At 35.6% G+C, this 14,839-nt stretch overlaps 1 protein-coding gene across 2 annotated transcripts; it reads right to left on the bottom strand.

Annotated features, from left to right (window-relative positions):
* Positions 1–5,702: 5,702 nt before the first annotated feature.
* MMP7 (matrix metallopeptidase 7) lies at positions 5,703–14,357 on the bottom strand. 2 transcript variants are annotated; one of them, XM_039881935.1, is made up of 6 exons: positions 14,180–14,357; positions 11,426–11,652; positions 11,192–11,340; positions 9,753–9,881; positions 8,141–8,302; positions 5,703–6,060 (listed from the first exon to the last, which is right to left on the bottom strand). In XM_039881935.1, the coding sequence occupies exons 1-6, from the start codon at positions 14,285–14,287 to the stop codon at positions 6,044–6,046; spliced, it is 792 nt and encodes a 263-aa protein (XP_039737869.1). In that variant the 5' UTR covers positions 14,288–14,357; the 3' UTR covers positions 5,703–6,043. The 2 variants fall into 2 exon arrangements, with proteins under 2 accessions (XP_039737869.1, XP_039737870.1); XM_039881936.1 differs by lacking the exon at positions 9,753–9,881.
* Between the last annotated feature and the right edge of the window lie 482 nt (positions 14,358–14,839).

The following is a 14,839-nucleotide window of genomic DNA, read 5'->3' as shown; positions in this document are numbered from 1 at the left end:
AATATAATTGCTAGAAGAAAATATGGAATATTTTTAGGACTTTGAGGTAGAGAAGAATTATGATTATTAGGCCAATATAAAACTATTTTGCATTCTCAGAGGACACATCAACAGAGAAAGTGATTGTGTTATAAGGGCAAGTTAGTCCGGAGCTGAAATCTATGTGGTTAATTCAGGTGAGCATAGTCTCATTTAAAGAACTGAGGACCTGCTAGGCACTGGTGGCTGAACAATTGTGAGGGCTATGAAAAGCAAGGAAGGCCAGGCTGAATAGGGAATGAGTGGTTTTTGTGTTGACAATGATGGGAAACCCTGAAGAGGCAGAAATTGGAGCCAAAAAGCAATATGAGGCTCTGATTGATGATTCTATAAATAATATGGCTTTCGGGGATAAGAACGAAGCAAGAGACCAAGTCCAAACACAGTTAGATATCCAGTAATTTTGTTTGTTTTTATTTTGTATATATCCTTGATGTGTCTTGTCAAGATAGTAAAAAATGGAGACATACAAACATGGTTTCAAATCCAAGTGCCATCACTTGCAAGCTGTTAGAAATTCCTCTTTAATGAATGGAGGGAATAATACCCACATTTCAGGGTTGCTATGATGATTAGGATGCAAGCATGTAGGGTGAATCAAAGATAGTTACAAATTCTTTGTCATGCTCTCCCATCGAGAAATAGAGTTTATTTTCCTTCACTTTTAATCTGGGTGACGGGCATCATACCTGCTTTAATAGATAGGACTTGGAAGAAGTGATGCTTCTGCTTCTTACTTCTTGGAAATGGTAGGTCTGAGGAATCAGCCACTACGGTAAGAAGAGACCATTTGAAGTGAGAGAGAGTGGTCCCAGCTCTCCAGCCATCTGTGCCAAGGCACCAGACTTGCAAATGAAGACATCTTGGGCGTTCCAGCCCAGCCACCATCTGACCTAAGATTTATGAGGGGCCCTAAACAAGACCAGCAGAAGAACCACCTAGTCAATCCACAGGATCATAAGTGATAAGAAGTGATTGTAGTGGTTTCAAGACAACTAAGTTTGGGGTTTATTTGTAATGTAGCCATAGACAACAAAAAGAGTGTATTAAGCAACTATCAGAGCACTTGGACTATAGAGTAGTCCAAGCATTTACATGTTAGTAGTTATTATCCCAGTGAGCCCAGCATATGGAGAAATCATTCAGGAAAAAGTCAATTTCCAGTCATGCTTTTCCAGGCCAGTAATTTATACGTCAGTTAATTAATTCCTCCATTCAACAAATATTAAATGGGTGTCTATTCTATATCACATGCTCTTCTAGGTACTGAACCAAACAGCTAATTTCCCTGCCTGGAAGTAATTAAGATGATACTTTTTAGGTTTTTTTTTGGTGATGTGATGATTATTAAGATAATAAGAATATCAGGGTTTAACTAAAAAGGACTAATTGTTTCATATGAACATGTAAGAAATGAAGTTCAGAGGAAATCGATCATAAGTAAGTTATAATTAAATTAAGTGTTAATCTTTAACAAGCTGAATAGAAAACAATTTAGCTATCTCAAATTTAAATTAGCCTCTATCTTACCTATCATTCTTGATTTATACCATCACCTTCTAGAAGGTGTCTAAAATAAAAATTTTGATTGAATAAGTTAACTCAAATATTTATTCATTCATTCAACAATTTAATACTTATTAGACAACTTTTAAATGCCAGTGATAGTGCCAATTATTGTTTCTAACTATGAATAATTCAGACTCTGCATTTTCTGCCAAATTTCTGCATTTTCCACTTTTTATATCAGTATCATGAGGGAGGAAAAGTTTAAAAAAAAATTATACCAATTATATTTTCTGTACCAGAGTGATTCTGATTCCTTAGATTAAGGGGTTGTAATCTTGCCTTGAGGCAGATTCTTCTCATTATATATTCTCAGTTATCTATTATAGATAACTGAGAATATATAATATATCTATTATAGATAACTGAGAATATATAATGATATATTAAGTTTGATAGAATTTTCAGGATCTTCTGGTCTGACCTTGCACATCTAAAGGTTCAGGGCTTGACAAACACGGTAAGAATTTCCATTCCTGGACATAGTATTTCTGTCAGATAAGAAAGTCTATATAATTTCTCTTAAAAAAAAAAATCCTTGGTAATATAAAATAAAAGGTGTTAATTTAAATGAAAAAAAGAGTTTGAATAGAATTGCAGTCCACTATTTAACATTCCCAAACTTTTCTATATAGTTGCTTACTTTTATTCAGGGCTCGGTGAACTTGCTAATTTGAGAGGCAAGAAAAATAAGACTCAAATGCATTCGCATGATGCTGAGGTAGTTCTCAAGGTCTCTTTCAAATAAATGTTAAGCACATACACATACACATGCACACACACACAAAACTTGACAATCACCATTATCAAAGTCTAGGAGAGCGAGTCCACCCTTACATTATAATCAAGAAGAGTCACTGATTCTTGATTGTGTAGTCTACAATCCTTAGGAAAATGCCTCAGCAAAAGAAAACAGGGATAAACGACTATGTTATTCCTTAGAGTTTTACCCACTATCCTTTAGTAATCATAAGGCTGTGTTTCTTCTTCACCAATTAAGGTTGCAACAGCAGATCACAGCTGTCCCTTAGCTGGAGGTCAGGCCAAAGCACAATTCGCCTTCCTCTTTATGCTTGCTAGTAATCAGATTACTCTTTCTCACACTTAGAATAATCAGAGAATAAGTGAGCAGGGGTCATGTTGCATGGCAGCCTTCTATATTTGTAGAAAATATAAAATTTACTCCTAAAAGAATGTTGTGGTCACTAGGGTCATGGCCTATAGATTATCACGTGTCACCTGAGCAGTACAACACTAACTCTGATTTCTTCTTCATTGGTTGGGTCCTTGACATCTGGGTTGTGATGGCAAAGTGGGTGCAAACTAGAACTTATTTTTGCTGATTCATACAACTTTTTTATTGTAGCAATTATATTTTCAGTTAGAATGGATAAATATCCTCTGGTTTAAATGATAGATGGTTTCGTAAGAGAAAGGGTGACCCCTTGTGGCAGTATTAAAACATGACTGCAAATTCTTTGGCACGTCTTATATATTTAGGCGGATGTGTCCTCATTTTTACTCTGGATGGGCAAGTGATTCCTTTGACAGTAAAGCACAGCAGAAGTGATGCTATGTGACTTCTGAGGCTAGGTAGAAAAGACTGTACAGCTTCTTCTTGCTTGTGGGAACACTTGCTTTTGGAGCCCTATGCCACCATGTATGAAGTCTGATCATCTTAAGAGCTCCATGCTGGAGAGGCCACAAGTAGGTGATAATGGTTGATAGTCCCAGTTGAACCTAGATTTCCAACCATCTATATTCTAAGGTGACAGATATGTGAGTGAAGCCATCTTGGACTCTTTAAACCAACTCATCTGTCCCATGAAACAAAAGAATTGTCCTGTGGAGCCTTGCCTGAATGAATTCCGGACCCCCCAAACCATGAGACTTAATAAAATGATTGTTGCTTTAAGCCACTAATTAGGGTAGTTTTAAACATAATAATAGTTAATTAGAATACACCTTGTGTTAGTTCAGGTCCTCTAAAAAGCAGATGCCAGGACGAAATTAGTTGTGTAAGAGATTTATTCTTAGGTTTCCTTTGCTATACCTAAGAAAGATAAGGGGGAAGGAGTAGAGTAGGTGGGGTGAGCCTTAAGATCATGGTGCAGGTCTGGAGACTGTTCTGAGAAAGTGTTGACCAGGCGTGGGGGTCCCAAGCCTGTTAGAGAGGACTGACTTACCCAGAATATTTGAAATTTTGGAATTGTGTGTTATCTGTGGTATTCTAGAATTTGTAGAATGTAGCTCAGAAACTCAGGAAAATAACTTAGAATCCCACCCAATATTAGGGCTTTCTCCCTCTCATATTGTATAATCATTTATTATAACACTTAAAATGTTGTATTATAATAATTTCATCAATATCTGCTTTATTCATCAGAATTTGAGATTCTCGAAGGTGGGTTCTATGTGTTTTTCATCTTTGCATGCTTCTTCACTCCCTAAGTTCTTGACTCAGTGAATGTTTCTTGAATGGTAACAGAAAAATGGTCAAATCATGTTTTCTGTGTAGTTCTCAGAATAAATTATAATTATCTCTTTTATTTACAAGGATTCATTCTTGATGAAATATCTGAGTGTTAATTACCTTTTTAAAAATATGTTGCAAGTATACTTCTAAATAATCATGGTAAAGAAAATCACATGTGACCTAGAAAATATTTTATGGCACTTTGCTATTACTGCCTTTATAAATTAGTAAATATTTTTTATAGTCCTGATAACTAGTACTGGCTCCTTGCCTTTTTCTGAAGAATTATGGATGAGAGAGTTCATAATTCATAAGGCTGACATTTTCGTTGACTTAGAAAATAAATCTCATCTTGTGAGTTCTTTACCTGAAACCTTGCCTGTCTTTGTAGCCTACTGCAGTGATTTCCAGAGTTTTGGATTTCATGGACTATTAACATTTAAAAAATTGGGGCACTGACATTTATTTGGCAACATCTAAAGACGTCTTTGGTTGCCACTACTGAGGATGTTCTACTGGCACCTAGTGGGGAGAGGCTATTTCAATAATGCAAAGGACAGTCTGATGAAGAATTATCCAGTTGAACGTGCCAATAGTGCTGATGTAAAGAACCTTTACTCTTGCTTAACATTGTGAATATACTTAACAATATTGTATTGTACGTTCAAAAATGGTTAAGATAGTAAATTTTATTTTATTTGTATTTTACCATAGGTTAAAAAAAAAGAACATGGGTTCTGATAGTTTAGGGAAAATTTCTATTTATGAATCAGCTTTATGCTATTTTAAGAGGAATGAAAAAAATTAAAAAAAATAATTTATAGAGAAAACCATGCATGGTATGGGGAGCATACAGGAGGAAGAAAGACTGAAATGGCAAAGCCTTTGCCAGCTCTGTGTCTTGCTGAAAGGTGTGTAGAAAATGATTCCCCCAGAGAAACACATTAGTGAATCTCTGTGTATGGAAAGCAAGAGCTGGAGCTGTGTGAACTTCAGGAAAATGAGTTTGTGAGGGAAGTAAGAAAAAATAGGATCTAGAGACTTGAGGATTAGGGAGAGTTGTGGTAGGACGTTGGAGCCTGAAGAAGTAGGTAGCCAGTGAGAACTTCCTGATGCTGGGATAGGTAAAGGATTTGAAGGATGGGGATAATATCATTTTAAGTTCATTGAATTTCATTGTCCTTGTGCAACGTAAAATATCACTGTCGATGCAAATCTTCAGCAACGTCAATAGTTTCACAAAAGCTCTGTAGGACTGGTTTGGAGAAAGTTAAAGAGAAGAGGGTGAGACTGATATCTTGAATGGCATGGGGCAGACAAAAGGGTACACAGAGCAGCTGTGGCAGGAGAGACACAGTGAAATCAGGAGGCCAGGCATAGGAACTTGGAGCCAGAAGTGATTATGGGAATGTAAATCCCTTGGGAATTCACATGCATTTTGTGGGAAGAATTAAACTTCCCAGAATACTCGGAGTGAGAGCTTGGGCCAAAGGATAAGGGGAACTTAGTATACCTTTGGGCCACACTAATGAAAAATAAAGGATTGGAACTCACACCTCACCCACCCCGTGATAGTGTGAGGTGCAGATGAAGACCCAAAGTAATACAGTGGGATTTTTGCTTTTGGTCTTAGTCTTTGATTTTATTGTATAGCATGTCTTCTCTTGACATAGAAACGGTGCTCCTAAATATAAATCATTTTACCATGAAATAAAAACTTTATTTGAGTGTTTAGTATTCATTGACATCTCTTAAGTGTAAGTTGCTCGAGGAGAGATACAATTGTGCCATAAAGGAGCTTATCCCTACAGAGAGACATGCAGAAACCAATTACAATACGAGGAAGAATAAAATAAGTGCTAAATGGAGTGCAAAAACAGTGTTCATTAGTTCTAGTTGGGGAATAATAATATAGAATCCAATGAATCCAATGAACGTGTGTTCTCTCTGATTTATAATTCTTCAATCACTCCTCTCCCCTGTTAAGAGAGAAAATAAAAACATTTTGACATGGTGTAAAATATAGAAAAACTATCCTAAGACTATAAAAACATAAGAAATGTCACAGTATGTATAATTCACCCAGCCCAGTTATCTGTGCCTGGGACAAAGTTTCTGAAGAACAGCCTCCAAAGGCTAAGAAGGCGGTATTATACAGTGAGTGGGCCTGAGGGTCAGGTATCTGCATCCTGTCTGCCATTTTACCAGCTGTATGACCCTGGACAAATTACTAACGAGCCACTTTCAATGTTAGATTACCAATCTGTAAAATGAGGATAATAATAACCTATTAGATTGTTGGATTAAAGGAGCTAATGCATATTAAGTGCTTGGCACAATGTAAAAATTGATACATTTTAGCTATTATTTTTATTATTCTGAAAAGGACATTGGGAATTTTATGTGATTGAGTTTAATCACATTCTTTTAAATTTATATTTTCTCTTCATCACTTCTTGGGTTAATGAACTCCCTGAATTAAAAACCTACATAATTAAATCTTACTTTCATTTGTCCAGAAGTTACCTCTTTCCGGCTTTGACTAGGAGCCCCTCAATGTCTGATATGTAAGGATTTAGAGCACCAGTCTGTTTTCTTCTAGTCTGCCTCAGAGCCTTTTTAAGTCCGTTTCTAATTTTCTTAAGGTTCTAAGATAGTTATGCATGCCATATAGTATTCCATACGTCCCATAGTTTTATATAAGAAGAGGTACTATTTTCTGTTTTGTTGGTGATAATTTTATCAACACCTTTCAGTGTTTTGTGAGCTTTTCTTTGACAGTAGTAGCTCTTTGAGTCAGAACTTTAAAGTACGATTACATTGTATTTTCCAGAATGTGCTTGAAATGGTATTCTATGAGGGCTTAATGAATGTTCCATAAAAAGGACTATAATTTAGGAAGCACTGAGTTAAAAAAGTTTATTAGGTATTTTTAAATATCTTATGCACCTGAAATACACTAGGTAGTGTTTTCTGAACTTGTTTCTCCATAGCATCTTGGTTTTGGGAATTGTTTTGTAGGACCAGTGTTCTGGGAACACAGCCTGGGAAATGCCAATAGATAGTAAATTCTAAGTACAACTCGCAGCTTAAATCCATTATGCTACGTGAATAATTTACCCCAAAGGACATTCTTATGTGGAAGTCCTTTTATTGCTCCTTTGATCATTCAGAGTCTTAGGTGATTTTTTTGCAGTGTATTATTTATCATCTGGATATTTTGCTGGAAAGGTTTAATTATATCTGTTGACTTAATGATATTTTGTATTCTCCTTTCCAAATTGCTTTTAAAAGCTTACTAAGTAGTGATAGGTAGAGATATGTAGCAAAAAGTATATGAAATCCCACAGGCCTGGTATGGGAGCATTGTTCAAGCACTCAGAAGCCACATGACCTTGAGCGATTCATTTAGCCTCTTTGAATCGTACTATTCTCTTTGTCTAGAGACATGGCTTTTATCCTTGTCCCTTCATTTCTTTCTCATATTACTATTTCTGACTGGCTTGATCAGGCAAATACAAAGTCAGCTTATTCTTTTAAACTGAATTTGAATTTTGACTAAAACAAAAAAGTGTAGGTTGGGACATAGAATATTTACAAGCATCATGACCAGTAGTTACTGTCAATGATTAACCACTTTCTTTACACATATCCACAAAGAGGAAAAATTAGGTCACTTTTAGTCCTAGTGGGCAGCTAAGGAGAAAGGCGTTGTGTCCCTCAGTCCATCCCCACAGGGAAGGCTCTTCTACAGTATCTAAACTGAACAAGAAAAAAACTGAATGATAGCTTGACAAAAAACCAAAATTTGATAATGTCATTTTCATGATTTCACCAAATGATACTGTATTATTGAGAACTTAAAATCAATATCCTCATAGTATAAAATAGCCTGGATAAATTTTGAGTATCTAATGTCTCAAATTTTTCCCCTCAATAGGCTTTTAGGTATAAGTTCCAGTGTGTCTTTCCAAGTAAATACCTATTTCTCAGTCTTTCTCGTTCAAGCCTACTCTCAGACAATGTGAAATCCTCCATATTTGAAATCATAAATATTACCATATAATTTCTGAATTTCTTTGATGTCATCTTGTGAAAGTTTGAAATCCTTGGAATCTTTATCTCCATAGGTTGGATACATCACAGCATTAGGATCAGACGAATGACCAAGACCCAAAGAATGTCCAAGTTCATGAGTTGCAGTATATAGAAAGTTAATTCCTATAACCAAAGAGTGACATACGGTAACTGTGAAAATAATTATAGATATAAAATAAAATATAACATAACATGATACATAATATATAATAAAAAATAAAATAACTATAAATTACCTAACTGTTCGAATCCTCCAGTTTACTTGTTTCTAGGCCTTTGTAGGGGGAGGGTTTAGAAGGAAAATTGGAATAGTACTGTTTTATTCTCATCATCACTTCTTTTTTCTGTTTAAAGTAATGTTTTTCTGCCTATTTGCTTCTTATATAATTACTCGGCAGTATTCTATAGTGGACAGCAAAGGCTTTAGCGGTATTAAGATCTAGGTTTGAAATGTAGCTCCTCTATTTACTAGCTGAATGACTCTGGACACATTAACTGATAGTGCTGAGTCTCATTTCCTCATCTGTTAAAAAGAGATAATAATTCCTCCCTTGTAGCTTTGTCATAATAGAATTTCCCAATATTTGGAAAAATGATAGCTATTCAATAAATTATAGTGACTGGATAGCAGGAGGAAGATGGCTTTGAGAAAGCAGGACTGAAAGACAGGATCTCCAGGCAATGCTGGGTTTTGCTTTTGATTTATTAAATTGTATTACATATATGCTTTCCTCTCCCTCAGACTCGTAGAAAGGCTTTGCAAATAAGGGGGAAGGTGAGAGCCAGAGTTCCAGTTGTGGTGCATTGGATTGCCTTAAGTCTACCTTAAATGGAAAGGAAGGAGAATGAAAAAGAAATGCAAAGTGTGAAATGGAGACAATATCATAATTTTACACAGGTTAGGTTTTCACAGCAAAGCATCACAATGGTGGTGAATTCCCACTGTCAAAAAGGTACTAATTTCCTTTTCAGGATCAGTTAGTAGCCATTTTTTTTTTTAAGAACTGTCTCCAATTAGAATTATTTGGAGATAAGACAGAGTTTATTTTACAAATCAGAATTATATATAATTCTTAAATATCATAGTTGCTGTTCTTCTTTCTCCTTCAATTAAAAAACTTAAATTTCTGAGAAACATAAAGAAATAACTATAATTTATTGAATTATTAATATAGTGCAAGCACTGTGCTAAGCACTGTATAAGCATTGTCTCATTTAATTCAAACAACAATCCTGTGAGGTGGGATTTACTTATAGTCCTATTTTATAAATGAGGAAACTGAGGCTCAGAAAAGTTGACTAAGTTGCCCAAAGACACATAGCGAATCACTGTAGGGGTACAGCAAAGTGAACCCATCGTTGCACAACTCCATAGCCTGAGCTTCCATCTTCTATATATATATAGCATTATGAGCATATTGAATTAAATTATGCATTTAAAGCACATAGTGATGGGCAGTTAGCAGGGGCTCAATAATTATTACTAATCAAAGCAATTAGCAAATTAAAGTTAGTATAAGAAGTTTGAGATTTGAAAAGGATGTGGAGTAGAAAGAGAGATGGGATGCTGTACCTATACTGCTACCATCAGTCCAGCGTTCATCCTCGTCGAAGTGGGCATCTCCTCCTAGGCCTGGTCCAGGTAAAAAGGCATGAGCCAGTGTATTTCCCGGTCCATCAAATGGGTAGGAGTCCCCGTGAGCTGATAGAAAATAAAGTGGTTGCCATTAGTGACTGAATTTATGTCCAGTCATTTCATCTTTAAGTTTATATAATCATTGAGGCTAGAAAGATGAGTCTAGTCCAAGGAGTTAACACTGTTGTTATTAGCAGCCAGCTGCATACACAGAGTGGTTTGAGTGTTTATTTGTCACAGCATTTTTTCTTTCACAGGTTCACTGCTCATCACTGATAACCACCATATATTGAAAGCTTACTGGATATGGGACTTAAAATATGTTCACATCTAACTTACAGTTGTATCTAAGTGTTGTATTCACTTTGCTTGGCTGATGGTGGCAGGATAGAGAATGAATGTGAGAACTGCATTCAGCAAAAAGTAGCATTTAGTATAATTTTTCTTAAAAATCTAGCTTATTCTTTGTGAGTATAGTAGAAGTCTCTTGGAGAACCATACTCAAGATGTCTTAAATGGATTTGAATAGCACTTATGATTGTGATGCAGAGCTATTTATTTTCAAATTGGTATTCGGCCATATCCAGTTTATCTGGTTCTTGAAAAATATAGAATGCCACAATCAGTGCTTTCTTTAACACTTTCTTCGGCGTTGTCAATATTATGGCTGAAGTTCAATTTCAGCTAAATTCACAACACCTAGGCATTTCAATATTAGAACAGACCAAAAAGATCAATATTTTTCTCTAAATTTGTACCACGGAACACTAGTAATTAATAGCAGTTAATGTATAATGGTTATATCTCCTTAAGCCCTTTATTATGAAAGTTCTCTATTTTCTCCTTTTTTTTTCTTTTTTTCTTTTATTTTTTTTACTACACAAGCTGTGTTGGTAACAGTGCACAGGGCCGTCTTCCTTCCTGGGGACCACTTAAAGCTTTTAGAACTTGTAACTCCTTACCTCGGTTTACTGTTGATGTTAGATAGATTTTAAACTGTCCCATAAATGTGTGTGTGTTGGCAAACTTTTTCCGTAAAGGGCAAGATAATATTTAGGATTTGTGGGCTTGATGGTCTGTCACAATCACTAAACTTTGCCATCGTGGCCCCAGTGCAGTCATACACAATAGGTAAATGAAGGTTCATGGCTGCGTCCTAATAAATATTTATTTACAGAAACAGATGGCAGACTGGATTTCACTCATGGGCCATACATAGTTTGCCTCAGCTAAAAAGTGGCTCTAAATTAATAGACTAGAAAAAGTGCAGACAATGCCAAAATCATTAAAGAGCTTAAATTCTGAAAAGAAAAGGGCACTGATACAAACAACAAACAAAATAACACACAGGATTAGCATACAAGAATCTTCCTTACCTCCTCTTGCAAAGCCAATCATGATATCAGCAATTCCCCATCTAATTCTCTTGAAGTGCAGTGGGATCTCTTTGCTCCACATTTCGAAGGCCTTTTCCACTAGTTGATTCACTTGGAAATGTGATAAATCTCGAGTATATGATATGATCCTGGTAACAAAAAAGAAAACAATGTTTGACCTCTTAGGAAAAGGAATTTACTGTTTTTGCCAAAATGAGCCAAAGCAAAACTAACCTGTAGGTGACTACTTTGGAAGTCCATTTTGGGCTCTCTGGGAATAGTGAGTATTCTGCAACATCTGGCATTCCACATCTGGGCTTCTGCATTATTTCTATGATGCGGGAGCTTAACATTCCAGTTATAGGGAGGCGAAAGAATTTTTGCATTTCCTTGAGTTTGGCTTCTAAACTGTTGGCACCCCTTGTTTTTGAGTCAAATGGGTAAAATCTCTTGAGATAGCCCTATTGGAAAGAGAGTAATTGATCTGTAATTCTTGTTTATTGTCTTCTTTACTCTCAGAAGTCTGTACATCTTTGCCTCTAATTCCTGTGGACTCATATAATGATTTGAAGACATAATAGTTACATCATTACCAAGTAAAATAAGTGTGCATTGTAAAAACAGTCATGGGAATGTGAAGCACAGCGTAGGAAACATAGTCAATAATATCGTAATAACTATGTATGGTGTCAGATGATACTAGACTTATGGAGGTAATCACTTTGTAAGGTACATAAATGTCCAGTCACTATGTTGTACACCTGAAACTAATATAATATTTTATAACAACTGTAATTAAAAATTAAAAAAATTAAAATATTAAAAATAAGTATTTATTAATGAGAAGAAAATTTAATATTAATAATGAAGCATTGCAATTCCATTTTATGAGCAAAAAAAGGAGTCCTTTTTTTTTATCCCATTAAATGTTCTGAGGAAAAACCAACTGTACACTTTATATAACACAGACTCGTCTGTAATAGCCAATCAGGAAAAGTGACTAGCGTGTCCTCAAGGGGCACAATTGAGACCTTCTCTTGAGTCAGAGACCCTGCAGGGAGCTCTGAAGTCACTCAGCCCCTTCTAAGATTCTCTGGAGATCTGGTCACAGCTAATGTTAAAGGGTGTTAAAATTTTAGTCCTGGGAAAGAATATTAGGAAGTTATTTAGTTTAATGTACATATTCTCCGGGTGAAGAAATCAAAGCTCATAGCAAATAAAAGATTTGTCCAGGGTTACATATTAAATTAGCAGAATTGGCCCCGAGTTTCCTGACTGCTGGGCCTGTGCTCTTTATACTGTTAAATCTCCAGTAAACCCCGCTTGTGAGGCTGGAGGATAAAGCAGGTCTGCCAGGTGAAATCTATGCTCAATTAAGTCCCTGTGAGTTTCTTAAAGGGCCTAGAGTCTGATTCTGAGGATAGCTGCTGTGCTAAATAGGAAAAAATTTGAAAAGTGAATTAAATAACAACAGTGAATAAAATAACATCAGCCTCACAAAGACTTTTATTAAGCACTTACTAATAGCAGGGACTATACTAGAAGCTTTACGTACTTATCTCATTTAAACCTCCTAACTACCCTGTGAAGGAGTTATGTTGTTATTCCTATTTTACATACAAAGAATAATGGGTTCAGAGAAAGAAAAAAACTTGTACAAAGCCATTGCATGAGTAACTGAAGGAGTCAGTATTTGAACTCTGATTCCAAAGCCCACTTCATTAGAAAAATGTAAAGATATATAATGCATGAAGTATTGTCAATTTGAACATTAACTCTCTCATTGGCTGTCTAATTTGAAATGGTTACTTGTCTCAGAACCTCTCAGGGGTATGCAATTTATGTAAGTAAGCTTATTAATATTATGCTTTCTCTTTCTGTTACCAATGGTAGTATTTCCTGCTTCCGGTGAAACCTAGCTAACTTCTCTCTGGTTTATTGGCAACCTTCAGGCTAAGTAAAGGGATTCAATATTCTTGCAAGTGTACTTCTGGAGAATCCACTAGGTGGTACCATATGAAATTCATTGTTTTGGAGGTAAAAAACATATGGTTCAATCTAACATATTACTGGGACTTTTAAAAGTCAAAGTTAATGTGAAGTAAAACCTGACTTTTCTTATGCTTTTCTTAAATTTATAAACAATACTTAGAATTAATCATCCCATTATTTTATAAAATAATTATTTACATCAATAAATGCTTATGAAGTAGTATGTTGGAAAAAACATGATTCTTGAACCGAAAAACTTATCCTTGACCCTTTTCAAAACTCATCCTCGATTCTTCGCCATTAACAAGTATGCGAATCAATTTAACTTTGGTTTCTTCTTTTTCCTAGGATGGAGCTAAGGATTAAAGGACATAAGGTATATGGAGTACTTTGATATTGTTATATACAAGATATTTGATATTGTTCTTACTTCATTCATTCACTAGAATAATCCTATGATATATAAAACACATAGTATTATTACTTCTATGAGACATGAGAAAACAAAGTCAAAAGTTCATGTCTTGCCCATCATCATACCTGTAAGTGAGAGAGCTATAACGCCTACCTTTATTTTCTGATTTCAAGTTTCTCCATTACAAGTAGTCCTCATTATAAGAGATCTGCTCTTTATGAAAAGAATCCAAGTTACAATAGATAGTAACTTCAATTTATTGCATATAAACAATGTTTTAGGTACTGTATTAAGGGCTTCACTACACCCTCATTTGGTTGATGTCATTATAATATCCAACATCCAAATTAGAAAACTGAAGCTTAGAGAAATTTAATAACATTCCTATGTTCATCTACTTAGTGAGTGGAGGAGTTGGGACTTGAACCCAGTCTAGGGAGGCTCTAAAGCCTGTTCTTAATAGTTACTTGATTAAAACATATATTGCCTTTATAATAAAAAAATTACCAGAATTGAAAAAGTCACTTTCTGATGCTGATGGTGAGACCATGGAGCCCCAAGTGAGTGGGCCAGTGACATACCTGAGCCTGTTCCCACTGTGGCTCACTCATGCCTCCTGCCTCCGGGGGAAGTGGCAGAGCCAGGCTGCTGGGCAGCAGGCACACTGCGCACAGCACGGCCAGCTGCATAGCTGCGGTCCAGGGATTTTCTTGGACCTATTGTTGGTTTGATGTTTTCTGCCAGAGGCTGGAGAGATTTATATAGCTTCTCAGCCCTGAATGTAAAAATAGGTGACTCATTAGAATGTTTTCTTTCTTTTTAGTATCTACAGAACTTTGAAAGTGTGTGTTATTTTTCATTAATGACAATGAGGAAGTATTTTGTTCTTATTGGCAGGAAGCACACAATGTGTTTGTCTTTGGATTATTTCTCTTGTCTGCTGTATAAATTTAATCCATGAGAAAATACATTTTATTTGCCAGAATCAAACTGCTACTCAGACATATCATCTTAATTTAAAATTTTGGGGGGCACCATTTAGGACACAATTGTACCACAAATCTTAAAAGATTTTTTTAAAAATTGAAATGCATAGAAAAGTACATAAAATATACAAATAATCAAATAATTATTAAACAAACATTCTATAAGGTCATCAAAGTCAAGAAACAGAACATTGCCAGCATCCTGTGATTTGTCATAGGAGAAATGATGGCAGGAGTGGCGGACAGAAGAATGCT

The sequence above is a fragment of the Pteropus medius genome, unplaced genomic scaffold (assembly GCF_902729225.1).
Source record: "Pteropus medius unplaced genomic scaffold, Ma_sr-lr_union100, whole genome shotgun sequence".
NCBI lineage: Eukaryota > Metazoa > Chordata > Mammalia > Chiroptera > Pteropodidae > Pteropus > Pteropus medius.
The sequence above is the reverse complement of the archived record's forward strand: the minus strand, read 5'-3'. Positions and strand labels throughout refer to the sequence as shown.